This window comes from Lampetra planeri, chromosome 7, assembly GCF_965212315.1.
Source record: "Lampetra planeri chromosome 7, kcLamPlan1.2.h2, whole genome shotgun sequence".
Lineage (NCBI taxonomy): Eukaryota > Metazoa > Chordata > Hyperoartia > Petromyzontiformes > Petromyzontidae > Lampetra > Lampetra planeri.
The window spans coordinates 1483275-1511095 of NC_136113.1; the positions used below are offsets into that span (position 1 = coordinate 1483275).

The 27821-nt window shown below is 49.3% G+C and overlaps 1 protein-coding gene across 1 annotated transcript; it reads right to left on the minus strand.

Annotated features, from left to right (window-relative positions):
- Positions 1-361: 361 nt before the first annotated feature.
- Positions 362-27821, minus strand: LOC144719729 (delta-like protein 1). Its single transcript, XM_078595889.1, has 10 exons — positions 27402-27821; positions 26434-26703; positions 25925-25985; positions 24070-24327; positions 15716-15767; positions 14989-15119; positions 9654-9823; positions 5344-5563; positions 2517-3373; positions 362-2405 (listed from the first exon to the last, which is right to left on the minus strand). Exons 1-10 carry the CDS (start codon positions 27528-27530, stop codon positions 2400-2402), a joined length of 2154 nt encoding a protein of 717 aa, XP_078452015.1. The 5' UTR covers positions 27531-27821; the 3' UTR covers positions 362-2399.

Below are 27821 nucleotides of genomic sequence, written 5' to 3' on the forward strand. Positions count from 1 at the left end.
GTTTGCATTGACCACAATACCTGCAGTCGTAATGCAAATAAAAAACACAACTCTGATAATGTATGCACTGTCCTTGAAATTGATTGGTCCACACCCGAGACAGCTTTCTTTAGAGCCTAGTCTCATATGGTGTTGGACCAGATGACGCCAAAAGGCGCACGTTTTTTTATTGAATCGTGACCCCCCCCCCCCCCCCACATTGTGACTATCAAATCGTGAGGAGGGTGCATGATGACATGCACGCTTTCTCGATGTGGCTCACTCACGAAGTGAGTTGTCACACATTGCAACTTCACTGGCAGCGGCCGCACGAGTCAGCTGCCCACCATTTGTCAAAAACTGTCACAAACACCGACACGGGTTTCATGGAAAAACGGGCTATTTATTTTAAATAAAAATTCTAAAACCTCCATCTATTAAAAAATAATAAATATATTGTACAAAAGAAATTAATAAATAAACATTATTTACACATTTCTTTTTTCATACAAACATATAAAGCTTCAGTGCTTTGCATACATAAATTAACATTACACCTTAAAATAATACTTATTGCTTCAACTTTAACGGAAAGAGTAGAAAATACCAGTTTGTTTTCAATAACGGACTTCAGGAAATTCGACGAAACAAACGAGAGGGTGGAAGGCTGCTGCTGGCTTTGCATATCGGACAGGAAGTGATGAGTGGTGCAGTGTTGTTCCAGTTTCATCACTGAAAAGTGTCGTTTCAGATTTGCTTTAAGTTTCTCAGGTTTTTCCCACTTCCGCTAAAGTCACAGTCTTCCCATGTCATGACGTTGCTAGCCGTGATCCCAGCAAGCGCAGTTCCATTCCCGGCCACGGCGAGCATCGGCGGCAAGTGACGTCTGAACCGGTCATGGGGTCCCCTTCAACCAGCACTGAGCAGTGTGGTGAAGTATGGTCAAATAACCCCCCTACGACCGACATGCCATTGGGAGGCCTTCATCTAGAAGTTGATTAACAGGGGGTGTACATTACTATTTTACGATTCAACATAATTGTTATCGACTCCGTTTAAACACGTCTCTAGCCATTTGAAATTTAAATCTTCAAACACATAAACCGCAGCCGTTCGCGTACAAACGGGTGCCCAAAGAGCATCGTGTGTAGGTGCCAGGACCTGGCTCATGGACACTCGACCTGACCCTGAAACTGAGATATCGTCATTGCTTGAGCGCTGGTGCCGAAACACTCACCTAGGGCGGTGGTAGCACACCCCTCTCCCTTGCTAGTCCACCCTCACTAGTCCACCTTCACTAGTCCACTCTAGCTAGTCCACCCTCACGAGACCACCCTCGCTAGGTCACTGCTGTGTTCGCAGTCAACACTCCGCCACATGGGGCGGGAAGGGGGGGGGGCAATGGCTGCGGGCAATGTGTTTCCTTGTGCCACGAGCGGAGAGGGGCCCGATTTATCCCTCGTACTTCCAAAGGGACTCCGATGTGATCTGAGGTAGGGAACGACTGTTGCTCTCCGATGCGCCGTTTCGCGTTGTGCCACCCACGTGTGTTGCTCAGCAAGACGATCGACGTTTTCCTTCGCGTGCTGTTTAAGCTTCTTCGGGAACTGAATGTAGCGGCTCACTTTCCCACTACCCCCCCCTTCCTCTCCAATCTAGGGAGTTGGGGCCGTCGGCTGGTGCTGGTGAGCTGCTCCTTTCAGATCCTCGCGAAGCTGCTGGCACGTTGGAGCAAACGCCGTGCCGAACAACGGCACAACCGTGAAAACCTACGCACAGTAGTCGTAGCACTGTGGCACGACTCAGGTGGGTAGAATCATGGGGATGTTTTGGTTTGTTTGGGAGAAGAAAAAACTATTCCTTTTCAAAATTGTAGTTCCTTTGACTAAACTTTTTGTTGTTTTTCCCGTTTAAGTTCCAGTCTACATTAACGGATTCGTTTGGGTCTCCATGAACAGAGGAACACATTTCAGTTTGATGGGAACAACACTGAATTATGACGATCTGGAATTTGACCAGCGGGAAGAACAATTCCACCAAAGTAGTGCAAAGACACCAGACGTGCTGGTCACAGCAGTCATTAGATATACAAAAAAAGTATACATGTATACGTGTAACAAAAGTTGCCCCGCTCGCTTTCCATTTACAACTTCTCCCTTTCACATTCTGTGGTATTGTATAAGCTCCCCAGCCGGTTTGTACGTTTCAGTCGCGGTAACATTCCCAGCGGGCTGTGAGAACGACGCAAGACTGTGGTGGGAGAGTTTTGAGGGCAGCAGAGTTCAAACGTCCACTCCACAAACAGCATGGAGCGTGGCGAAACACCTTCATGGCCCATGGCACACACAGCAAAGCACATTCTTGGTACGTGGCCGCCCAAAGCATTGGGTACTTGAGGTTCCACGGCAATCTCGTCGGTCTCATACCTGCAACACAGGACAGAAGAAGCGTCTCATGGTTACAAAGCCGAGCGTTTCTGGTCTAGTGCAACGTGGACATGTTGTAGGTGGTCGTGTGTGCACAGGATGCACACTTACCTCTGTGGCTACTATTTGCTCGGCCTGCTCGGGGCAGCTGATGTACACGGACGTGTAGCTGGCCTCCGATGGAGAGGAGGCCTCGCCGCTACTCTGGTGCTTCTCGTTGGCCTCCTGGCACTTGTCTGCACTCGTGTGGTCTTCACCAGCTTCGGCAGCCTTCTCCAGGATCATGTTGTAATCCATGTCCTGATATTTCAGTCGGTATCCTGACTTGAGCAAGCAACCCTCAGGCTCTACGTCCATTTGCTTGTTCGTATTTTTTAGTTCCACGCCAGTTAAGAGGTTCACGGCGAGTTCCTTTTCCCTCTCGCAGTCGTTGCGATTGTTCATGCCATTATTGCCGTCGGCCGTTTCTATCTGGCCGCTCTGATTTTGCTTGAGGCGCCGACATACCAGGAGCAGAATGGTACCAGCAAGCAGCAGCAGCACCATGCCGAGCCCCGTGCCCACAGCCAGCCAGGGGAATGCTTCCTCGGAGCCTTCGTGGCGCTTGAAGTTGCTCGGCACATTGGAGATCGCGGTGTTTGTGCGGGTTAGCACCAGCTCGCTGCAGTCGATGCCCCCAAAGCCGACCCTGCACTCACAAGCGTAGCCACCGTCGCCGCTCTGAAGGACGCAGACTCCACCGTTGAAGCACGGCCCACTTTGGCAATAGGAGACAGGGATGCCGCAGTCCTTGCCCTCATAGCCTGTCGGGCACGAACATGTGAACCCATTCACAAGGTCGCGGCACGTGCCACCGTGGAGGCAGGGCTGTCTTCCGCAGTCGTCCACGTTCATCTCGCACCGGTTCCCGGTGAAGCCGGCCTTGCATCGGCACTTGAAGGTCGCTCCCAGGTCCAAGCATTGCGCGCCTGTGTGAACGCGTCACAGTCCTCCAATAAGCGCAAGCAAGCCATCCTATTGCGACTAAAAATCTTAACCCCCCCTCCCATCGCAGTTAACTAGGTGGGTAGGTCGCATGTGGTGGGGTAAAGTGTGCGTAATTCCCTCTATTCCAAGACGTCTGGCCAGCATGGCAGAGTCGGCAAAGAGACCCTCTCGAGCGGTTCTCCAGAGCTCCCTATGGTGGAGGCCCTTTCGCCGGTAGTGGCGTGAGCCAGCGAATGGCAGGGCTTCCACCTTTTATCTACCTTAAATCTTAAGAAAGCCACCCACGTGACCTGTAAGCCACAGTTAACTACTGTGAAAGTTACTCATGAGAACAACTTCTCAGCTGTTGAGAACCTCCGTCAACTGGAACAAAAATCTGGTATACACCGAGACAAATGACCAGAGTGATGGCTTAATCATACTTCAGTTAACTGCTTAAAGTTCAGAATCAGAATATTTATTTATAGTGGAGGAATTTGATGAGTTATAAAGCTCTTTTTTCACAAATGCACAGCAGTCTTCACAGATGTCCGTTAGATTTTTAGACGTGGGAACCACTGATGTTTCGTAAGGAAATGTCCCGGGCCAGTGGCCCACACGTGCTCACGTTGCCCGGACGCTGCTCTCAGCTCTACCTGCTTAGTCTGGCCCATGTCCTGCGTCATCCCGCTCAGTCCGGCCTGACCCCTGCTTACTTCCTGCTTAGTCTGGCCTTTCCCCTGCAGCCTCTTTCCCCATTCTCCCCCACTTCCTCCTGCTGGAAATCTTGTTTATTTTCTTTATTAGGCTATGATTGTCTGAACAAAGGGTTTCACCAATTAGCGCAGCCCAGAGCAGAGATTGTAAACGTGAAAAGTATTTCAGCCACACGCCTTGTTTTGATAACCCCCAATAGCACTCACATTGAACAGAGGATGTCCAACTTTCGCAAAAGCATGGAATTGTCGGAAGGTTACATTTTTAGCCTTTTGAAGCTGTTGGTTACATTCAGTGCTTATTTTCAGCCATAACAGTCCGGAACACTGTTTCCCTGGAATGCATTTTAGCACGCCATATCCATCTCGCCTTATTTTGTCCTCATTACACTGCACATAATTTGTTTTTATAATCCCGTTCAGGATTATACAATCTAATCGTGGCCTTGAATTGTGACAATCCAAGAGATCGCAAGGGAAGCCAATCATTACTGGCCTAGTTTTTGCATGAAACTGTGGGTTTTCCCATAATTCTGTGTAGGCCCTTGACTCAACCATAACGTGATCTGACAGTAGAGTTGCTACATATTGCAGAACTTTTTGTGACTCTGGGTTACTCAAATGCAAGGGGCAAGCAAAGTTCAAAACTTATCACGCCGCTTTTCCCCCGAGCATATTACAATTTTGTTTTCGGCATCAAATGACGAAGAGCTACACATGTTTAATATGCCCTGAAAAGGGTGTTTGTGTAATGACAAGCAAACTTAAATGTTTTAAGTTTCAGATCTGGAATTAAATACATTAAATGGAACGCCGCTTTTTACGTGATGTTTTTTTTTTTATTGCGTAGGCATTGGTCAACAGGCTGATACTATCAACTTTCTGCACTTGAGAGCCCTGTTTAATTTCGGGGGAATGAAAATTGGATTGAAACCCGGGATCCCAGGGGTGTCAAGTCTGCTGCGACTGCGAAGCCACACAGCCAACTCCAAATCGCAATTCATGAGGACAAAAACATTTGTGGGGGTACTGCATTGCCAGTACTTCACGGGCACAAACAAACACAAGCTTTAACACATTCGTAAATAACACCGCCCGAGAAGGAATCACATCACGGGATGATTTGGGCAATGGCCGTTTCTTCGTAGCAAGGAGATAAGCCATTGTCCGACATCCAAATGTGATGAGTTGTTCTATATTATTAAAGACTACGATTATCACCAACATGTAATGCGTAAAGGCTTCGGACTCCTCACCATTGGCGCAGGGATTGCTGCTGCAGTGCTCAGCCTTTTTCTCGCAGTTGAACCCGGAGAAGCCGGACGGGCAGTGGCACGAGTAGCCGCCTCCCTCCGCGTCGTCGGCGCAGCGGCCTCCGTTGAAGCAGGGTGTGTCGTCGCACGTCATGGAGCTCATGTCGCAATTTTTACCAAAGAACCCAGACGGACACACGCAGCTGTAGTCGTTCTCCAGGTCCTGCAAGCCACACACATCCACGCACATTCACGAATTAACATTAACTTACCAAGACTGTTGGGTAAAACTCTCCCTTCCACAGTTTTGCCACAGATAAAGGCGGCAGGGTAACCTTGGAGGGGGGGGGGGCATAACACAGGGTGCGTTCTGAGGTCAAAGGACACATTGCGAAAGGTACATTCCTGGAGGTTAAGGGTGAAGATTTCATTTTTTGACTTAAAACTTTCGTGACTGCATGAATTCATATTCTATGGTTCTTCGGTAAAGTCACGTAGATAGAATAAATAATAAAGAAATAATAATTAAAAAGACATAATAATAAAAATAAAGTGATAAAAATAAAGTGAAAAAATATCACTTTATTTTTTTTTTTAAATATCACTTTTTTTTCTATCTACGTGACTTTACTGAAAGAACCATATAATATAAAAAGGTAAATATTTTCCTCAACTTCTTTACTTGTATTTTACAGTCCTTTTTTCTCAAATCAAAGGCTTGTACAAAGCTTTCAAGTGGCGTTTTTTCATTGTTCACCTGGGGCACACATAACATGATATAGAAGAGCTGGCAGATATCAGCGTGAAAGGTAAATGTAAAATTTCAACAGCCCACACCTCGGGTAACAATTGACCGAGGCATATGAAGCTCATAGTCACAGGAAGGTGGGAGTTGATGCTGAGCGTGAAAGGCATCTGGGTGGCGTGCAGGCGTCATAAGCGTTGTTCGTGTAAAGCTGATGGCACTTTACATGCAGCAGGCTCGTTAACACGAATTATTAATTGCAAACTGGCAACCACCAACGTCCCCTTGGCATCGAGGCGTACACATCCACCATACACACACCCCCTTGTCCCCCTGTTTTTGCACAACTTGCTATGCTGATCCAGCATTGCCCGAGTGCTGGCTGCTACAGAGCGCTAAGACAGCACACACCCTTCCTTCCTGGAAAGCCACCGTGCGTATGATTCATCTGGAAGTGCTGCCAAGATTCACAATGAAAAAAGAAACTGAACAAAAAAAAAGAATCAGAGCAAAGTGTTAAAAACGTGCGTCTGAATGGCATTTCAATATCACTGCAGTCCATCAAGACAGCCCCTTAACCGGTCTCGCCCCTATCGTGCAGAGGAAGCCGCGTAATCCTACGCAAGGATATGGGCAGTGAGAATGTTTCTCTGTGAGCGACCAATAAGGGCAATCTTTTGTAGATACGCACAAGGAAGAAAATAATGTGTAGCGAAGGGCATGCATTAACTGTGCACACTCCCCTCGATGCCTTCAGGTATCCTTTGAAACTGAATAGAAACGAGCAACTCCAAAGTCACAGTACACACGAAAGTTACTCCTCAATTGCTCTTATCAAATCCATACCAAGGCATTGCGGAGAAGCCACTACATTCTGTTTGCCCTGTGTTGGTGCATATGTACACGTAAATGCCTTTGTTTTGTTACTCCACTACTATTTATCCAAACTTCACAATGCCAGAAAGTCCAGGTTGTTGAAAGTGGGGAGTTGCGGACATGGAAGCACAGAAGTACAGTAGAACAGATTTCCATGAACTGTCCTCTGCCCCACCGCGGTGCACGTGCACCGTGCGTAAAAGTCTAATTCCTGTCGACCGGCCAAAATAACACTTGAGAAGTGTGGCCTTTTTAATGTCGTTTACTCCTGAGCACCGAACTATCACCAGGAAGGTATTGCGCTGTTTCCCATAGGCGGTACCACAGGAAGGGCAGGGGGGCCCTATTGCCCCCAACGTGGCAGACCGTGGGTGGGGGTGAGGTGGCGGTGAGATGGGGGGGGGGGATGTGGGGGGGGACAAGAATTGAGTTCCATCGTTAAATGTGCCCCGTGGGCGATTATGGAGTTAGTGGAAAGGGGGATTCGAGCCAATTGATGGTTATAACAGTAAAAAAAAAACCCAGTGTTGTTGTAAGTACATCACTTTGCTGTTGAAGTTGACAAGGGCGTCTCCCGTTGGAGAGACGCTGGAGCCGAGGGGGTCACACATTCGAGGGGTGAGGGGGGGGGGCCTCACTTGGCACCCAATAGCTATGGGTTTCCATACACCGTAAGGTCACGATTTAGGTTTTGTTTTACAGTGCAAAGCAACTGTGTTCTTGTACATTCATTCTCATAACACAGTTGTAAATGATTATTTTATTTGTGAAATAAACCCAAGTTTTATTTTAATCTTCAAAAACATATACAATATACTTAAGTAGGGAATCAAAACTAAGTGCTTTGCATGGCAATCCTTTAGTGTATTACACCCTTGGATACAGCATCCTCTTACCTAGGGTACACATACCACAAAAGTGCATCTATACCCTCCCCCTTATTCCGCCGTGACATGGGGTCAGGGAGCCCTCCCCCCGCCCCATACTTGTGTAATGACAATAGAGGCCTGAATGCGGTGTGAGCGGACTAGTGGCCACGGGAGGTAATGACAGGGGAGTCAGCCGAGAGTGTGAATGCACTAGTGGCCGCGTGAGGTAACGACAGGGGCGTCAGTTGTGAGTGCGAAGGGACCGGTAGCTATGGGAATGATCGAGGAGGGAGCGTGGTCACGTGACGGAAGAGGACGGTGGAGTCTGCCGGTGGAGCGAGCGTCCAGAATCAGCGAGAAGGTTCGGGAAGGGGGGCGTGGCCTCGGTTGGTATAAAAGGGAGATGCGCGGGAGACTCGGGCTGTTGCAGTGGGGGGGTCTCCACCTGATGTCAAGTGAACGTCGTGTCTTCAATAAAGTGCCATCTTGAGGGAAGTGTGTTAAGTCGTCATTATATTTGCAAAACCGTTCTACACCTCCCCACGCTACTGCCCAGTAGCAAGCAAGCTGGTGCCACGGTAGTTTGTTCTAGCCTGTACTGTACATTGCTTTCCCCACGATGGACAGAATATTTGCATCCGCGAGAGGGGGGGGGGGTGACTAAAAGACGCTGCGACATTTTTTGTTAAAACGGTGCATTGTGACAAGGTCTCAGGAGGGAGGAAAAAAGAGTGAAGCAGTAATGGAGGCATTGACAACAGGAGCAGCACTGGGAATTGAGAAAGAACAAAGGCGATTGGGAAGAGGCGCTTGAAGGAGGAAGAGCAGAATATACAGTTATAATGTTGGCAAGGGTTGGTAACTAAATTTCACAGCAAAGCATTTGGTCATACAAAAAAATACGTCAGCACATTCCCAGGCACCTTTGTTGTCTCATTACATATTTAATAAAAAAAATACTTTGCTAAATAAGTGTTTCCATAACATAACATTCACCTTACAATACGGAAATGGAGCTTCCTAGTATACGGTGAAGATGGGACTAATGAGAACACATACAAACTGGGCAATGTGAAATCCATCATTCATGAACGGACGGAGCTTCCAGCACACGGAGCGAAACGTCGGACATCATGCCGAACAACATGCGGCGCAACACGAAAACACCTCGGAGAATGATTGTACGCGTTGAAAGAAGGCCAGACAAAAACTCGCAGGACAGGTGGTAGGCACAACACAACCAGGTGGTAGACACAACACAGAACAGGTGGTAGACACAACACAGAACAGGTGGTAGACACAACACAACCAGGTGGTAGACACAACACAAAACAGGTGGTAGACACAACACAGAACAGGTGGTAGACACAACACAGAACAGGTGGTAGGCACAACACAGAACAGGTGGTAGACACAACACAGAACAGGTGGTAGACACAACACAGAACAGGTGGTAGACACAACACAAAACAGATGGTAGACACAACACAGAACAGGTGGTAGGCACAACACAACAGGTGGTAGACACAACACAGAACAGGTGGTAGGCACAACACAGAACAGGTGGTAGACAGAACACAGAACAGGTGGTAGACACAACACAGAACAGGTGGTAGGCACAACACAAAACGGGTGGTAGGTACAACAGAACAGGTGGTAGGCACAACACAGAACAGGTGGTAGGCACAACACAGAACGGGTGGTAGGTACAACAGAACAGGTGGTAGACACAACACAAAACGGGTGGTAGACACAACGCAGAAGAAGTTGATAGTTGCCCACACGCGCTAGTGTAGTGGACCTGTGTGGTTCAGGCGCGTTACCGTGCAGCTGCCCCCATTGCGGCAGGGGTTGACGTCGCACTCGTTGACCGAGAACTCGCAGTTGGTGCCCGAGTAGCCAGGCTGGCACGTGCAGCTGTAGCTGCCCTGGCCGCTGTTGGTGCAGGTGGCGCCGTTCTGGCACGGCCTGTGGTTCGTGCAGTAGTTGAGATCTGCAGAGGCAAAGACAATAAACGTCTCGTCGTTAACTTACCGTTGCCGACAATGGACACAGCACACGAATATTTAAATGCACAAAAAGCACGCGGTTCTTCGCCTTTCCCGAAATACACATTTACGTGAAAAAAATTACATTTTCCAATAGTTATCGTAAGCATTCAAACACTTATTGTCTATACTCTTTGGTTCGTTCAGTAAAGTCACGTAGGTAGAAATTAAAATAAAACAAAAAATAACATATCACGACGTTTCGATCGCAACACAAGCGGTCGTCCTTAGGCAGAAAAAACAATAAATCCAGCAGTGGAACTGCTGAACCAGCGAGAGAGCTGTTACAACAAGAGGTTATTTATGTGGCGATGGGCAATTGTCTATTTTTGTCTATTTTTTCGAATGATAATTGTGCCATTGGCACCGTGTCATGGGATAAACGAAGAGCCTTTTATTTAGAACTCCTGCGGAAACCGGTGGAGCGCCACCCTATAAAGGAGAACAGCTTCTGGGAGGTGACATCACAGAGCTCCTCCTGGCCTTCCACGCAAAAACATTCTTGGCGTTGACTTGAAACGATTTGCGGTATTCTCAAGTGGCCTTTCTGAATGCCAGAACAGCTAAAAAGAGGAAGTGGCTACAATTTTGAGCACGTTTGAAGTCTGAGGTTTGAGCACTGGGCTTCAGTCCTCCTTTTAAAAATTATTTTCCGCTCCAAAAATCACTCCGAGTACTCGCATGGGCGTGGTAACCTACGCGATCTCGATATCCCTTTAAGGGGCAAGGCGTAGGGAAGTTTGGACAGAAAATCAGCGAGAAGACGTTCACAATCAAAATGGCGAGATGCGTTCAACGCTGCAAGGCAACTTGCAGGAGCATTATTTTTGATCGGTGCACTTCCATTGAGAAGCAGGAGCTATAACTCGACTTAGTTGAATTAAGATTTTTATTTGCTATTTTAAGTTGAGTAACTTCCCATTTCCTTCAACGGAATAAGTTCTCCGTAACAGCACTCTGATGTATTCATTGTTATCCAAGTAGACTTCCTGATGAGAGCTATATAGATCAGGTCACCAAGTGCAGGAATGAGTGACTGAGTGTCGGCTGGGCATTTTGAGAGTCGCTAAGCGGCCCCCTGGTTATCACCTGGGTGAGCACCTTACCCTGCCAATTACAGAGACCTCATTACTCATTGGGGGAGGAGGGGAGTCCCTCGATGCATGAAATCGTCAATGACGCCGCGCATACTACTGCCAATGAAGCCCGGAGGGTCACCGCAAATGAAAGCAGTAGACCCCAGCTTACAAGAAAAGTCACAGGTGGACCCCGGGCACTGGGCAGGGCAGCTCATTGATAAATCGGCGATGGGCAGCTACAGGGGGAGCCATGCCCCCAGTCGGGGTTCCCTGGATTGTTGTTGGGAGTGTAGAAAAACGAGATGAGATGGTGGCACCATCCAGAAATGGAGAGGGAGCTCAGGCCTAGCTGTCCGATGCAATTTCTGGTTGCATGGCGCGCGGATTTCGAAGATGTCCAACATCAGAAAATATATTGAGACTGGAAAAATCTGATGAGCTATGAAGCTTTTTTTCACAGATGTCCATGTACTGGGGGGGGGGGGGGTGCTTTTTCAGTTCAGATCCTGAAGGAGCTCTAGGCACGTCTAGCGAAACGTTGGTCATTGTGCCGAACAACACGTAGTGGTACAACCACAAAAACACGCGCTTGAGCTTGGAGCTCAATCGGGCTTGCAGCGTCTCTCCTTCCTCCTCTCCCTCCCCCTCCACTGCCCCTCCCGCACCCCCCCCCCCAAACTCCAACTCTGCTGACCACTCTCCCGTCTGCTGATCAACAAAAACCTTCACAGGATGTTCGTTTTTTCCTCTCCCACTTTTGAGATAAGCTGCAAATAGTAAGGGACCTTTCAATCATCACATCCTAAATGTATTTACTCAACAAAAATATATATACTTGTATGTAAAAAGGAAGTGTACATTTTTAGCCTTGCTGAGAACAGGAGGCTTATTTAGAAGGATGTATGCGTGTCGTATGCATCCTGTTGATTTACAAACAATTTGAACGAAATATAAATAATTTATTTGAACCAAAGAATGAATTGGAAAGTGGCTGCGATTATCATGAATTCATACTCTCATTGTAAATGAGATTATTTTAGGCGGATAATAATTAATGCCCTTTTATCCAGAAAGGTTTCTATTGATCTCAAGACTCTTTTTACTGGAGTGTCCCCAATTGGGATGCTTTGTGAAATTCCATTCACGTTACTAAAACTAAACTAAAAGCTACCAGGTAAGACCTGCTGAGCTATGCAGCTCTTTTTCAGAATTGACCTGGCCACAAATAATAGCTCAACAAAGGATTATCATCACGTGGAAATGTATAGCAACGAAATATATTCTAAACTCATGTTTCTATATGTGGAGGGAAAACCCGGAGGACCCGTAGAAAAATCTACACGACCAAGGGGAGAGAGATATGCAAACTCCAAATATACAGCAGGCATTAAGGGTCAGGATCAAACCCACTTCCTCCTGCATACCAGGTATATTGGACAGACGGGACGTAACATCAGCGAAGACTAAAAGAACACCAAATAAATATTAAATTATCTCAAACACAACTGTCGGCAGTGGCAGAACATGCTTGCCAACAAGGCCACTCAATTCGTTTGATAACGTTAAAGTGTTGTGTAAAACTAAGTATTACTGGCCAAGACTAATTAGAGAATCCATTGAAATTGAGAGAAATACAAATAACTGTAATCGCTCTGACAGCTACAGGCTTAGTGTGGCCTGGAAGCGTATTAATAAATAATACATATTACAATTCCTTATAGAGGAAACACATACTAATGAATTGATTACTAATCTATTATATTATTACAATAACCTACCCCTCCGCCACCTCTGATTTCTGCACATTAGTGGGTATAGTGTTTGGGTTTAGTCATGAGATAATACACATTTACAACTAATTACTAATCTACAACTGATTACTAATCATAACAATTAACTGATTACTAATCTATGATATAATTACAATAACCCCCCCCTCCCCCACCTCTGATTTCTGCACATTATTGGGTATAGTGATTGGGTTCAGTTATTAAATAATACACATTACAAATAATCTACAACTGATTACTAATAATAACAATTAACTGATTACTAATCTATTATATGATTACAATACCACCCCCCTCTCCGCCTCTGTTCTCGGCATCTGATTGGGTTAAATGATGACGTCACCCTGATGCTCTATTTAAGACCGGGAGCAGGTGGAGGGCTTCATTATTCTGGCAAAAATTGCCCGATGATGCTGTATGTAATTACCAGCGAAACTCAAAAATTGTAAATGTTGTGGATTCACTCTTCAACACACCGGTGGGCTAAAGTAGTGAACTATTTGTCAACGTGACACTTTAGTGAACTATTTGTCTTTTGTCAACGTGACACTTTTTTTTACTGATTGGTCGTGTCGGGTGGTGGAGGGTTGCGACACATTTATAAATAACGCGATCTAACACAAAAAACATTTATTATTAATAATATTGATCGTAAAAGCCTCCCACGTGTTAAACAGCTGAGGTAGTTAAAATCTAGCCACTACAGCATCCCATATGTGGGAGGGAACCAGAGTTGCCAGAGAGAAACCCCATGCAACACTCAAAGCTCCACGTAGATGGATTTAGGAATACATTTTCGAACACACACTTCTGTACTTGTCCTATCAGTTGCTGGCCACCTCATAGCCCAAACGGGATTGGCAGTTTCCCGAATCCTTGTGAGCCACCTCCCTTTGCCACCAAAACACTGAATAGGAGCTTTTGTGACACCCGTGTCGCACTTGCTCAGTATTTCTTGTTTAATTTTTGTGTTAAAGGTGCTGAGCGTGTTTTTTTTTGCGTGCCGTTTAAAGTTTCGAGCAACGCAGCGTGGAATTATATAATTCGCGCCCTTAAAAATAAAGTCTGCTACGAACACTGAATTAACTAGAGAAAGGAAACTATAATTTATAATTGTCCACATCCTAGAGTCAAAGAAAATAACCACACTAACATTCTCAAGAACAGTAAGTTGCTCCTGAAGGTGTGACGGTGAAAGTGCATCAATTGAGATGTATGCATACAATTAACGCTTATGGTGAAAAATCCAAATTCCTTATCGTGAAAAGTTCTGCTTTTAATAATCTGCAAAGAGAAGTGGAGTAATGAACTCAGTCCACACAAAGAGTGAAATTTAATTTCTTCAGCTGTGAATTCAAACTATGCGCGGCGCCAGTTTTGAGTGTTATTCCCTTGTGTACATGGCCTTTCTCTGGCATTTGTCCACCCAAATGCCAAATACTTGTCGGTAGAATTGGCCAATTACCCCCAAAACAAGACCATCCTGAAAACGAGTCTCGAGAATCTGCGAGGATTTTATAGGTAAATATTGCACCTGAGAACATCAGAAGCTCATGCACAGTTCATGTGGACTGTGCTGCCCCATCCTCCGTACAACCTCGATCTGGCACCCTCAGATCTTCGTCTGTTTGGCCCTCTGAAGGACGGCTTATACGGGCAACATTTTGGGACATTACATTGCGATTCAGGATCATGCTGGCAAATGGTTCCATAACAATAATGAATCATCACACTGTGATGGAATGCTGGCCCTGGTTCCACGTTGGCACTCGTGTGTGGGAAAGAATGTAGACAGCGTTGAAAAAAATGTAGCATAATATTCAGTACATGCCCATGAAGGGATGTATATATTTGTTTAATCAGCTTAATCTATTTATTGAGACCTAAAGCTGATCTCATCGCTCCATGCGTTCCAGTCAAGGTATGGAACGCGTCTTCGAGGATGTCCACCATGGAGATGGAGCAATAAGGACAGTTCGTGTGCAGGTGCCATTGTGGATTGTTACTTTGCAGGATCATCAGAGGTGGTGGGCGGTTTGGGGAGGCCTTCATCTAGCGACGGGGTTGACCACGGCAAACGACGATAATGAGGAATAATAGGGAGCATTCCTCACACTTACTGACAGACTTAAACACGAGGATGCTACGTGACGAGCAACGCGGAGGCAGCGACAGGTGCGTCGGTTTGCGGTGCAGACGAAAGGGGTGGACCGGCAGCACGAGGCTCGCTCGCTCGCTCACCTTGGTTGCAGAAGAGGCCACCCCAGCCCTCGCGGCACGTGCACTGCCAGGGCTGCTGGCACGTGCCGTGCAGGCAGCCCGGGTAGCGGATGCAGTCGTCGCAGTAGCGGCCCTGCCACCCGACGCGGCATCTGGCAACGAAAGGAAAAACGATTCGCAGAGTTGAGCTCCACCGGTTTGCTAATTCAAATCAAATTGTCTAATCATCATCGTCGTCATCATTACGCTTGGTGTTTGTACCACTCTTACAGCGCCAGGCGATCACAGAGGCGCTGTGTTTCACGGTTTTTATTATCGTCTGCAGTCGTTAGTTTAATACCGAGCAATGATTCTGCTCATTGTATTTATTCAATTAGGCAATTGGCGAGTGATTTTTGTTGTTGTTGAAAAGTTCGACCGTGACGCCAGCACACACGGACAACATCACGGGATCTTCAATATCCATTGCGAGGCAAACGGCGCGCAATTTTAGTGAACACAGCCACAGATATTTTACCAGGACGGGCCGCTGGGCTCGAACTGCGAATATCTGTAAACGGGCGGCAAAAGGAGCTGCCGCTCATCCGTGTCACCACCCCGAGCGGACAAATGCTCTGATGTATTAATACAGCAGCTTTAACTGAGTTTGGTGTATTTTGATTGCTCTTTATCGAGTTGCGCATCGTACGTCGCACTTGTTATGATAATAGGTGTATGGACTGAATGCATAAATAACTTGGACACTCACTTGCACTCACCAGGCTTGTCACAAATCCCACTGCATCCGGGTAAGCACATGGCTGCAATCACAGGGCACAAACACACACAAGCTCATAATCGAAATACATTTCAGCTGCAGCGGTTAGTCCAACAATCAAGGCTAAGACGTACAAATATTTAAGGGCTAAGGATCTGCATGTTTACGTAGTGGGTTAGGCTAACAACAATTGCATCGATGTACGTAGTGAAAATACACAATTATAGCAGATTGAAAGACCTTCCCCAAAAGGAAGACTTCTCGTGGAAATAACATCGACGAGTATAATAGTTTTTGGCAAAAGCCCCAAAAACTCGGTAAGTTATGTTTTAGTGTGACCACGATTAACTCACAAAAGAGTAAAACGTGTGTCCACCTTCTTGCAATGACAATCGCGTGTTAACTTGCAAACCAAAGACAGCAATTGCACATCACAACATCAATGAACTCCAAACGGTGTGCGCAAAATTAAATGCCTCCAATGTCGTCGTTCAGTGCTTGTGTATGTACAGCATGTTAAACTTCTTTCGCACCGTACATAGCCAACCGCGCTAATCGGAGGCTAAAGGACAACAAACTAACACGCGGAAAATCAGTCCTATACAAATGATTTTCAGTCTATGGGACGGGAGTCGCTGTGTGTGTCAGCGTCACTGCTACCGTCAATGACTGTTCCAGAGAACTTCACTCGTTCATTCCTCCACCCATGTCGACCGCACCGACTATCGGCTAGTCCACAATGTCCATCATCACACTGCGTCCACACTGCGTCCACACTGCGTCCACACTGCGTCCACACTGTGTCCACACTGCGTCCACACTGCATCCACACTGTGTCCACACTGTGTCCACACTGCGTCCACACGGTGTCCACACTGTGTCCACACTGTGTCCACACTGCGTCCACACTGTGTCCACACTGCGTCCACACTGTGTCCACACTGTGTCCACACGGTGTCCACACTGCGTCCACACTGTGTCCACACGGTGTCCACACTGTGTCCACACTGTGTCCACACGGTGTCCACACTGCGTCCACACTGCGTCCACACTGCGTCCACACTGCGTCCACACTGTGTCCACACTGCGTCCACACTGCGTCCACACTGCGTCCACACGGTGTCCACACTGCGTCCACACTGCGTCCACACGGTGTCCACACTGTGTCCACACTGCGTCCACACTGCGTCCACACTGCGTCCACACTGCGTCCACACGGTGTCCACACTGCGTCCACACTGCGTCCACACTGCGTCCACACTGCGTCCACTCTGCGTCCACACTGCGTCCACTCTGCGTCCACACGGTGTCCACACTGTGTCCACACGGTGTCCACACTGTGTCCACACTGCGTCCACACTGCGTCCACACTGCGTCCACACGGTGTCCACACTGTGTCCACACTGCGTCCACACTGCGTCCACACTGCGTCCACAATGTGTCCACACTGTGTCCACACGGCGTCCACACTGCGGCCAACTACCACACTGCATCCACAGTGTCCAACCATCACACTGCAGGTCACGATGCTTCTCGTTCTGTTCCCTCCCTCGCACTGCTCCACTTTGGACTTCCCCTCCCATGTCGTCTTCTTTAAACTAAGCTCTTGCAACATTTCCCAATTCAAAGAAACGTGTTAACGCGCATCTATTACACGACAATAGTGCTGTTTGTTTCTGCCCGCTTGTTGTTGCGGTCCCTTTGGGCCTGTGACAAATTATTTTTTAAATGTCCTCGTGACGATGATGATCACGATGAAGAAGGTGACGAAGAAGCCTGCAGCGAGTGGGGCAGCTGGCAAGGGGAGGAGGAGATGAGGAGGTGGAGGAAGAGGTGAAACACCCGCTGGGCAGCTGCGCTATTGTGCCGTCACAATGAGGCGGAGGGAGGGATCCACGCTCCTTTCTCCTCGCTCCATCTCCACGCTCAATCCTCCTCCCTCTTCCTCCCGTGGCGCTGGGCCCCGTAATCTCGCTGAGCGTGGCGCTCAGGCTGCTCGGCTCGCCGCTATCTCTCGCCACCGTCCTCCTCGCTTCGCATTATCGCGCCCGGCGCACGGCCACTTATCTCCTCCTGCGCTGTCCAAACACTCGGGGCGATTTTATGCGGCGCATGTGTTTTACGAGTTGGTGGGGGTATTAGTGGATGGGGTGGGTGGTGGTGGTGGGGGTAGCGGTCACACGGCGAGTTGTTAGCACGCTGCGGGCATGTGAACCCGCTGACCTCAGATTGATTCGTGGCCACTGGCGGCTAAAATCAGCGGCGAGTGATAACGCGTGGTCAACAATCCCTTTTCATGGTTGATTCGGATTAAGGAGGCCGTCATCCAGCAGTGGATTGACATAGGGGTTGTACATTGTTGTTATTATTATGCGAGAAGAAATGAAACCGCTTCGTGAATGGCTACCGCACCAGGATATATATATCTGTCACTCGCTGACCTGCCCCTACTGGACTTTTGTGAGAAAGAGCTTCATAGCTCATCGGATTCTTCCAGGATAAATATTCTGATGAACCTCACGTGGTTTATAACCCCCTCCCCCAAAGATATATATGTGCATCTCGCAGTGCACAATAGGGTTCGGGGTCCCCCCCCCCCCATAAAATTTCAATTTTGCTCCAAGTGCTGTAAAGATGCCGTTCCTGAAGAAGTTCCCCGGACGTAGAACGAAACGTCGGACATCGTGCCGAACAACGCGCGGAAAGACCCAAGAACGCATCCTGCATGGGGAGCTCGACAAAAAACGCTGTGCTCCGTCACCTCCCACGTTATGGCCCTAGCACCAAAGACAAAGACCCCCCGTGTAGCCTTCACAGACTGTAGGGGCAAGTGCCGTTAGCGAGCACCTATGAAGGCCAGAACCGGCACACTCGGGGTTGGGTGGCCAGCAACACGCCCGGCCCGCCTTTGTCTTTCCAGTGTCGATGTTTACACACCACACCAGGTACTCATTTGAGGCTGAGTCGACCAAGGGGTGGCCCAGGACCGGTTCAAATGATCGTCACCGGTCTTGACCGTGAGCGCCACTCCCGCCGCCGTGCAGAAGGCGCGTGGCATGAGACAGCCCACTGGGGTTGACGCTCATCGCAGCGCCCACGGACCTCGTGCCAAGTGGCAATCAAACCCCAACCCTGCCGAGACCCCCCCCACCTCCCCTGATTGAGATATCCAACGTCACTAAGTGAAACATAATCACCCACGTTCTTACGCTTTGCATAGAAAGCTCCGGTAAAAAAAAAACTGGTAGTTAATACATAATCATCACGGTGATGGGCCATGATCAATCCACTGCTGAATGGATGAAGGTCCTCCCTCCCTCCCCAAGCCATCGCCACCTCTCACCATCCTGTGATGTAACAATAATCCACCCGGCATCTACAGCACATCAGGGCCTACGAACAAAATTGGGACCATGTGTTTTTGTTTGCGTGATACATTTTTTTTAACCAATATATATTTGTAATAAATATATGAGTAAAGCAAGGATATGCACAGTGGATATACAAAGGTGAGCGAAATTAACACCGGAGATTAATTTTCGAGATTTTCTTCATTGCAAAATTAGCAATTAACATCTTCGAACGGTGTTTTTCGCACAACCAAGCGAGTGACAGCGGCGGTAGTCGTAACGCGGGGTAGTAGCAGTGCCAACTGTTGGAGAGTTATCACTGAAGGTGTAGATTTGAAGTTATCACTGAAGGTCTACGAAACAGAACTGATATTGGATAGAGGTGTGCCTCGAATCAGGTTTCTTTACAAAACATACACATTTAATGCATTTTCCATGTTTTTTTAAAAACATGCAGGCAGAAACACAAGCAAAATAATGAAACCATTGTCTGTGTACACAACCATTGACTGTGTATACAATGTACTGTATTTGTTGAGAGTAAACACGGGAGCTGAGATGTGTATGGGTGGGTGCAAGTTTTCAGATCTCTGACAGCCTCATCGGAACCTGTCAACTGCCAGGCTACGTCTGTGTGCATCAGCCTTGCTCATGACGAACACTTACACATCGTGATGGTTGTTATCGAAGAAGACACCGAAGAAAGATACAAATCACAAAGCCAACACGGAGAAAGGCAGAGAGTCAGACACAGGAACAAAGTCAGTTGCCGTCAAGTATGCAGAGAGATGCGGAGACACAAATGGAGAGAGACAGGGAAAGATTGAGACACGGGGAGAGACAGCGGGAGATTCAGAACAAGGCGAACGACAGATAGCGAGAGAAACGGGGAGAGAGATATAATTAGGGGTGAAGATAAAAGGGGAAGCATGGCGAAAGACAAACAGGGAGAGATGGAGAGAGAGAAAGAGAGGGAGTCGGACACGTAGAGTGACAGGAAGAGAGACGGACATGGGAACAGTCGGAGAGGGAAAGTGTTGGAGATGGGAGACAGGGAAAGAGTCGAACAGGGAGGAGTATTGGCGAATAGAGACAGCGAGAGAGTTGGACACAGCGACCGACAGGGCGAGTGGTGGACACCGAGAAAGACAGAGAGAGAGAGAAACAAGAGTCGGACAGGGAGCTGCAGGGATAGAGCCGTGAGCATCACCCCCCCACCCCGCCAGGCCCCCCCCCAGGCGATCCCCCACTCACCCCGCCCCCCAGGCCCCCACCCTCACTCAGGCGACCCTCCACCCACCCTGCCCCCCCCCCGACCCCCCGGCGCGGCTCTGCATGGTGTTTGTTGAACGCATTAACCCCACTGATCACTGACACCACCCGTCCCTTCACACCTTTGTCCTCTTAAAATCTAATTATACGTTTTAATGAAAGTAGAGGCATTGCACCGATTTTAATGAATGATGCTATATGTTTAAATAGAAATAACGGCAAGGATAAACTGGGCATTATTGTTATGGAATTATGCCACTAACTCTGGTCCCCTGTGGATGCTGTGCATGATAAAGTTTATCAGCCCCTTTGTAAGTTTACTGCTGGAACTCCGATCAGCACCAGTTGGCTACGTACGGTGCGAAAGAAGTTCAACATACATACGGATGAAGGCCTCATCACGCTGTTACGATCGTAGTCCGAATATACTTCACCATGCTAAGTCAGTGCACGTTTGTGATTCTGGGGCCGAAGAGCGATTCGGATGTCACTCGCTATCGATGTGAGCCATGGACTTCTGGCTCGCAGCGCAGTGCGCTAATCACTGCACCACCGCTCCACCCAGGGTATTGCACAGCATAGGGAGAAGTCTCCCCGATGACAAGGGCTTTGGGCTGTAACCAGCCCCGTCGGATCCCCTGAGCGTGATGGAAATTCCGCATTGCCATGCTGAGGCCTGTCCATCAATAGAATGCTTACAGTACGTTTGACTTCCCACACAGTACTAACTTTATCGACCCTGAAGGGACGATCGGCTGAGACGACCCCAGACTGGAATTAGGCAATGAAGACCTTCAAATTGTGATTAAAGTCCAGCACCATCCCATCAAGATTGCATATGTAATACTGTACTCATATTAAAAAAAACATAACACGTGTAAAAATACCGGCCAAGTTAGAAAATCTATCAGACTCTGGAGCGGCCATGGCCAACTGGCGTCTCCTGAGCCGCACGCGGCCGCTGATATCGAAGGGGCACAGCGTAGAACGTACTATTACAGTTGCAGATTATATTGAATGAAAGTTGTGCGATAAGTTGTATGATATGATATTATACTGTATACACTTGGTTCTTTGCCTCTCGGTCTGTTACAAGTTGGCCACCCCTGCTCTCGACTCAATGAAATCTACAACCGGGACCAAATTACATAGAACAGCGAACCCTGTAAAATTTTAATGTGAAAAGTGTTTCCGCTATACATGACACGATTGGCACAAACCTGACTCCTCCTTTTCCATCGATGCAGAAGGTATCAGCAGCAGCAGCAGCATCAGCGCTTAATTAGAATCGTGGAATATTTTCTGCCCCCGCCTACCCCAATGCCCTGGACCCCGCACCTACATGCCTTGACAACAGTTTTCTAGAGCTCAGCCCTGGACGGCTCCGGTTGAAATTTAACCCCGAGCAACATCATAAAAACGAGTTGGTCGCAGCGTTTTCCTCCCCCCCCCCTAATTGTCCTGTTGATTTAATCCACCGTTGAATCTTCGACAAGGCTTGCCGTTTTATATTACTTTGGTCTTGTCGTTATCACGTCTTAGAAAGGCTGAACTTTAACCTGGCTGTTTTACACGTGTGTAATTTTTGGTAAATAAAGTACGTATCTTTGTTAATTTATTCATAAGCCAACTGAGCATTTATATTTAGGCAGCACACAGTATAAACACACATTAATAATAATGATGCCGCCCTCTAGTGGCGCGTATGTAATCTGTCATTTGCATTCGGGCACCTTCAGCAATATTTCCCCTTTTATGAATGAACATATCATGAGATAGTCCACAGTACGTGTATCGAAGTCAGTGGTATGCCGCAGTGTAGAATCTACGCCGCATGGCGTGCCCAAGTAGTTATTACTAATTTCTTAACTCCACGTTGTGCCTTCTCAACAAGAACAACACGAAGACGAACAGCACACGATCCACTTTTGACTGTTCAATGCTCAGCATCATCAGCATCATCATCAGCAGCGGCAGAACCCATTTGCAACCCACCGCTGGATGATGGCCTCCCTCCCCAATCTGCCGCCATCTCTCACGATCCAGCGAAATAAAAATAATCCATACTCTTTGGGTCTTTCGGTGAAGTCACGTCGGTATAAAATAAAATAAATCACGACGTTTCGGGCGCAACACAAGCGTCCGTCGTGATTTATTTTATTTTCTACCTACGTGACTTTACCGAAAGAACCAAAGAGTATGGATTCCTGCAGCCACGAAAGCTTCAAATCCAGATTGAATAATAATTCACCTAAATTCCAGCCACACGGGCTGATTCCATCTCTTTGGAGCTGTCATCATGAATGACGAGATGAGAAATGCACGTGACTGAGGACCGAGATTCAAGTTGCCCTACCATGGAGGGTGCGTGGGAGGAGGGGCATTTATGTGACCATACTTCACCACGCTGGTCAATGCGGGGGTCGAGGGAGGGGCGCACACCCCTCACGTTTAAGAGATCCACCTACTTGTTCGATGCCTTATCTAACGTCATCTATAATACATATCACGGCTCTTCTCTATGCGAGTCTAGAGACTAGACCAGAAACATGACACGAGATTGACATTACGACGTTTAGGCATGGCGGGTAATACATCAGATTTGGTCAAAGGTTTGGTTCCTATCAAGTCGCAAATAACAAAATCACATTCCGGTCCGCATCTTCACATAAGAGTTAAGTAATTCATTAGTCTATCGACTCATTCACCATCCAGACGAACCAACGGTCAGGAATCGAACTCAGGGTGGTTCGGTTCACAGCGCAACGCACTCACCACTGCGCCACACATTCAATAACAAGGAGATTAAATCATCTGGGGCTTTCGCTAATACCCACGGCCACCAAATACTGTACACGGCGATTTAACAAGACGCTTGGTTGCAGTGTCTTGCCCCCAAGTCTGTTGCAGTGGATGTCGACAGTCGCCACACGCAGCGCTATCGCCTGCAGAGGGACGGCCGCTATCACCGTGATTGCTTTTCAACTATTGCTGGGGGATAGAGCGGTGGGGCACTGGTTGGCACACTTTGCCGTGGATCTATTACAGTTGATATATTTTAAATCACAGTAATTGAGCACAGCTCCATAGGCCACGCACGCCTTAGCGACCGGCAACAAAAAGCGCTACCGAAGGTGTAAATAGGTTAAGAGTTAACACTGAAAGTTTGTTTAATTTCCTGCCACGGCTAACATCAGCGGCGATGAAAATCGGTACTTGACCTGCTTCCCCACCTGCCCCCACCACCTTTCGCTCTTCGACAGCAGTCGTGGTAAAGGAAGGCGAATCAAACAAACCCCGTGAGCGACTGACAACTCTGCGCGCAGGGGATGCCTTCATCCAGCAGTGGATTGACAGATTGGGCTGTGTTGTGGATCGTCATGAAGATGTCATCGTGTAGGGCCCCCCCACCCCCCACCTTTCTCCGGTCCGCTTAAACCGCGGGATGGAGATTAGTCACGATTAGTCACGGCCTCCACAACACAAACTCGGCTTCCTTCACGGCCCGCCCTCCCGCACGCCGCGCTGACACGAGACGCACGAAACCCGGACCAGATGTGCGCCACACTCACTCACTCCACTCCCTCCCGGGCGGGCGGGCGGGCGATCTGGCGCTTTCCCACGCCGAGGGGGGAGCGGATCATCGGGAGGGGGTGGCAGGGTGAGTGATGTGGTCGTGGGTAGGTCTGGGGGGTGTGGTGTGGGGTGGGGGGGTTCTCGTACCTTCGGCGCAGTAGGGCCCCCTCCAGCCTGGCAGACACACCTTCTGGCCCGTGTCTCCGCACGTGAAGTGCCCGAAGGCGTCGTCCCGTGCGCGGCAAATAGCGGAGCAGCTCTCGCCGTAGTAGTGCTCGGCGCACACCACCCGGTAGGAGTAGCGCAGCGCCGCGTGGCGGGACGCGTGCGTGTCCTGGGACCAGTCATCGCCCGCGCTCAGGTGGCGCTGCGTGGCCAGGCGGCTGATGAGGCGCGCCGGGTCATCTGCAGATTGGGCAGCGGAGTTACAAATTGGGGCCCCACCTGACCGATTGACGCACCCCCTGAGCTGATAATGTCGTCGTCGTCGTCTCTACGCCACTGGATCTGATGGATACTAACGTTACCAGTTGTGCGTAAAGGTGAAAAGGTGCAGGTCTGCAACTACTTGATCGTGTCACTGCTGGTATAATAGCCTCTGCTGGAGACATTCTGTCGAGGGCACCTCTAGTCTAAGGGATATTTTGCTCACTATTCCACGCCTTGGAAGAGGTTGGAATATCGTATTTCGTGTAATTAAAAATACACGTTTGAAGTTAATTTGAGGTGTGAAATTGAGATATCGATGGAGCCGTGGCGCAGTGGTTGGTAAATGCGCTACGAGCGCGGCGACGCGAGTTCAATTCCCGGCCACATCAATGACGAGTGGCATCTACACCGATCAAACCCCCCACCACCCACCGCTACACCCAACCCCCACCTTACCCCCCCGCAATGACCAGCGTGGTGAGCATCGTCAAACAACCTCGATCACGGTGGGGAGCCCTTAATTGAGCAGAGTCGATTGTCAAATGTCTGTACAATGTAGTTATGAACCACACACACACAGTATAATTAAATTGCATGTAGTTTACATTATACGTAATTTAGATACGGCTGCCCGTCTCTGTGGATGCAGACGGCCCGTGTCACGTTGCCCGTGCCCTTCAGAGTGCGGCGAGCGGTTCGCACGAATCCTCCTCGCACGCACACGCAGCGTGTTCACCACCGCCGTGCTGCACGCATCTTTACCGTCCAGTGCCCTATGCTGACATCTCGGGGCATTATTGACGCTCCCTCAATTCAGCCCCACGCTGGGAATACTGGGGGGGGGGGGGACGCTGGCACGCGCGCTCGTGTGTGTGTATATCTGTGTGATTAACTCAGTAACAAGAGCAGGCTTATAGTGTGTCCTCCCCCACCCACCCACCCCCTTGGCAGTTGAATTGGTATCTGCACGGCCCCCTCGAATGTTGCGAAAACCGTGAGGGGCAATGGACTCGGTGCACGGTTACACTGTGGGGCACAAACACCCGCCTCCACCGCGAGTTCGACCTTCCGCATAGATGTTCGCGGTTGTTGCTGTTGTAGACCACCCGACGTGTTTTCGGGTTGTACCGTGTGTTGGTTCGACGTCGTTTCCGACGTTTCGCTCCCAATGGATATGTGGGATACAGCGAATGCGTTGGGATGAGTATTATAATGTTCGATATCGTCGTCGTCATCATCTCTGCAAGTTTCTCCTTGTCTCCAAACAAGTCCCACAAGGCACGAGACAGAGAAACAAAAGCACGCACCCCCCCCCCTTGTCAATCCACTGCTGGATGAGGGTCTCCCCACACCGGGCGGGTCGTGGAGGTTATTTGACCGCCGGTGCTCAAGTGCGGCATGGAGGAAGCTCTCGGTGCGTGCAGAGAGAGAGAGGAGTCGGACATCGGTGCTCGACAGCACGCGGCACAACCCGAAACACATGGGGGGAGCGCGACCTTCATCCACGTCGCTCCGCAGTGGCGGCCGCGGTGACGCAACGCGCGCGACGCGGGCCGCGTGCCCCCCCCCCCACCTGTGGAGAGGTCCCCGTCGGTCTCCGCGTGCCAAGCGTCGATGATGAGCGAGAAGGTTCCCTGCAGAACACCACGGGGGGGGAGGTGAGGCGGCGGGTGAGGCGCGCGCGATTGGAGGTGAGGGTCTGGGTGAGGAGTGTGCGGTGAGTGCACGATTTTCGCAAGCCCCGTCCACGCCGCCACACGTTACCCTGTTGTTGTTGATGTTGTTTAGGTTTGTTGTGGATTTGTCGTAACACACTTGCACGCGCCCGATGATTGCTAAACGCGTGCTGCGTCACGTGCGTGAGCAGACAACGCTGAATTCATAATCACGATGGAGATTGTGCTGTGTGAACGCGTGTCTGTGCGTGTGTGCACGTATCGAATTATAGTGAGCGCTGATACGTGTTTAACAATGATCGGGCACGTGCAGCGCGTGAAGACTCATCCTTGTATCTGTGGCGGGTCGCGGCGACGACTGCAGGTCGGAAAACTGAATCACGAGCGTAGCGAGATTGATGCGTACCGGCCACGTGAAGCTGAAGGGGAAGCGGATGGGATTTTGGAAGCGGTCCGAATCGCGCACGGCGAATGAGTTGAGACCCAGCACCGGGGTGACGACACTGCCGTAGGTGCAGGGCGGTTCGGGCATGATGCTGGCCTGGTAGTGCTTGAGGCAGACCGAGAAGAAGGTCCTGCACTCCGCGCTCGCCCCACACGAGGCGCCATCCAGGAGGAGTCCCTGATCATTCGTGAACTCCTGCAGCTTCAGCTCAAAGATCCCAGCGCACGCGGCCTGCGGGCGACACGTCGGATCACGACCGAGACGGAGAGACGACGCAGAGGTTGACATCCCAGACGTGATGCGAGACAGAGCTTGCGACCAGCCCCGGGGCGGGAGGCTGATCCCTCAGTCCCCTGCTGAAGGCTCAAACACGTTTCTATTTTCTTAGTAATGTCAACAAATTTGCTGCCATAATATTTAACACCGGTGCCGGTTTTTGCTTCTTCTAAGTTCGCCAGCTGTGATAACGACTGTGTCCCACCACACGCAGTTTTAATGATCGCTCGCACAACCGACTGATCTGCTGCGGTATTCGCTTTAATTTACGAGCTTCGTTTGTTCCAACAACCCGTCTGCAATAGTTGGAGATGGCCTCGATAAAATCCCCCAAAACGAGTGCGACAAGGTTCGCAACCTTTCCTCGTTCACACCGAGGGCGAGAGCAGAACGCATCAGAGGTCAAACCAAATGCCCGTGATGTGTAGCGTGTAACATGTGCTTAAAGTTTAACGTTGACTGTGTCGAGCCCCCGCTCCCCACTGAGTTTATTTATTTGTATCCCCCCCCCCCACCTTTTAAACAAGATCACGCTACAGAGTTGCATTGCAGATGAACACCACAGAGTGGCGGTGGATAGAGCAGAGTGAGCGATGTGACGGAGCGTGAGGATTTGAGAGAGAGAGAGCGAGAGCCAGAGAGACGCGCTCTACCTGCTGCAGCAGGAGCATGGGGAAGATGACGAAGGAGACGATCCACAGTCGCAGCACAGCCTCTGGTAACACATCCATGACACGACCGCGCTCTGCGCTGCCTCTGTTGGGCAATGCCGCCTCTGTCATCCAGCGGAGCCGCCGGGCGCGTTGAGCGTCGCTCACGAGGCACCCTCCCGGTGACTCGTGATGTGGCCGGCGGCGAGGCAGGAGGCAAGGTGCTCAGCGGGGTGAGACGGGCGGCTCGGTGATTGATGAGTAAGGCTGGCCGCTGCTCGGTATAAGCCAGGCTGCCGTGACGATGATGACGGGAGTAGAAGAGGAGGAGGACGACGCGTGGATGAGAAGGAGGAGGGAGGAACACGCGCGCGCTCGTGGTGCTGTGATGACAGCGCTCAGCTCGCAGCAGCAGCACATGTG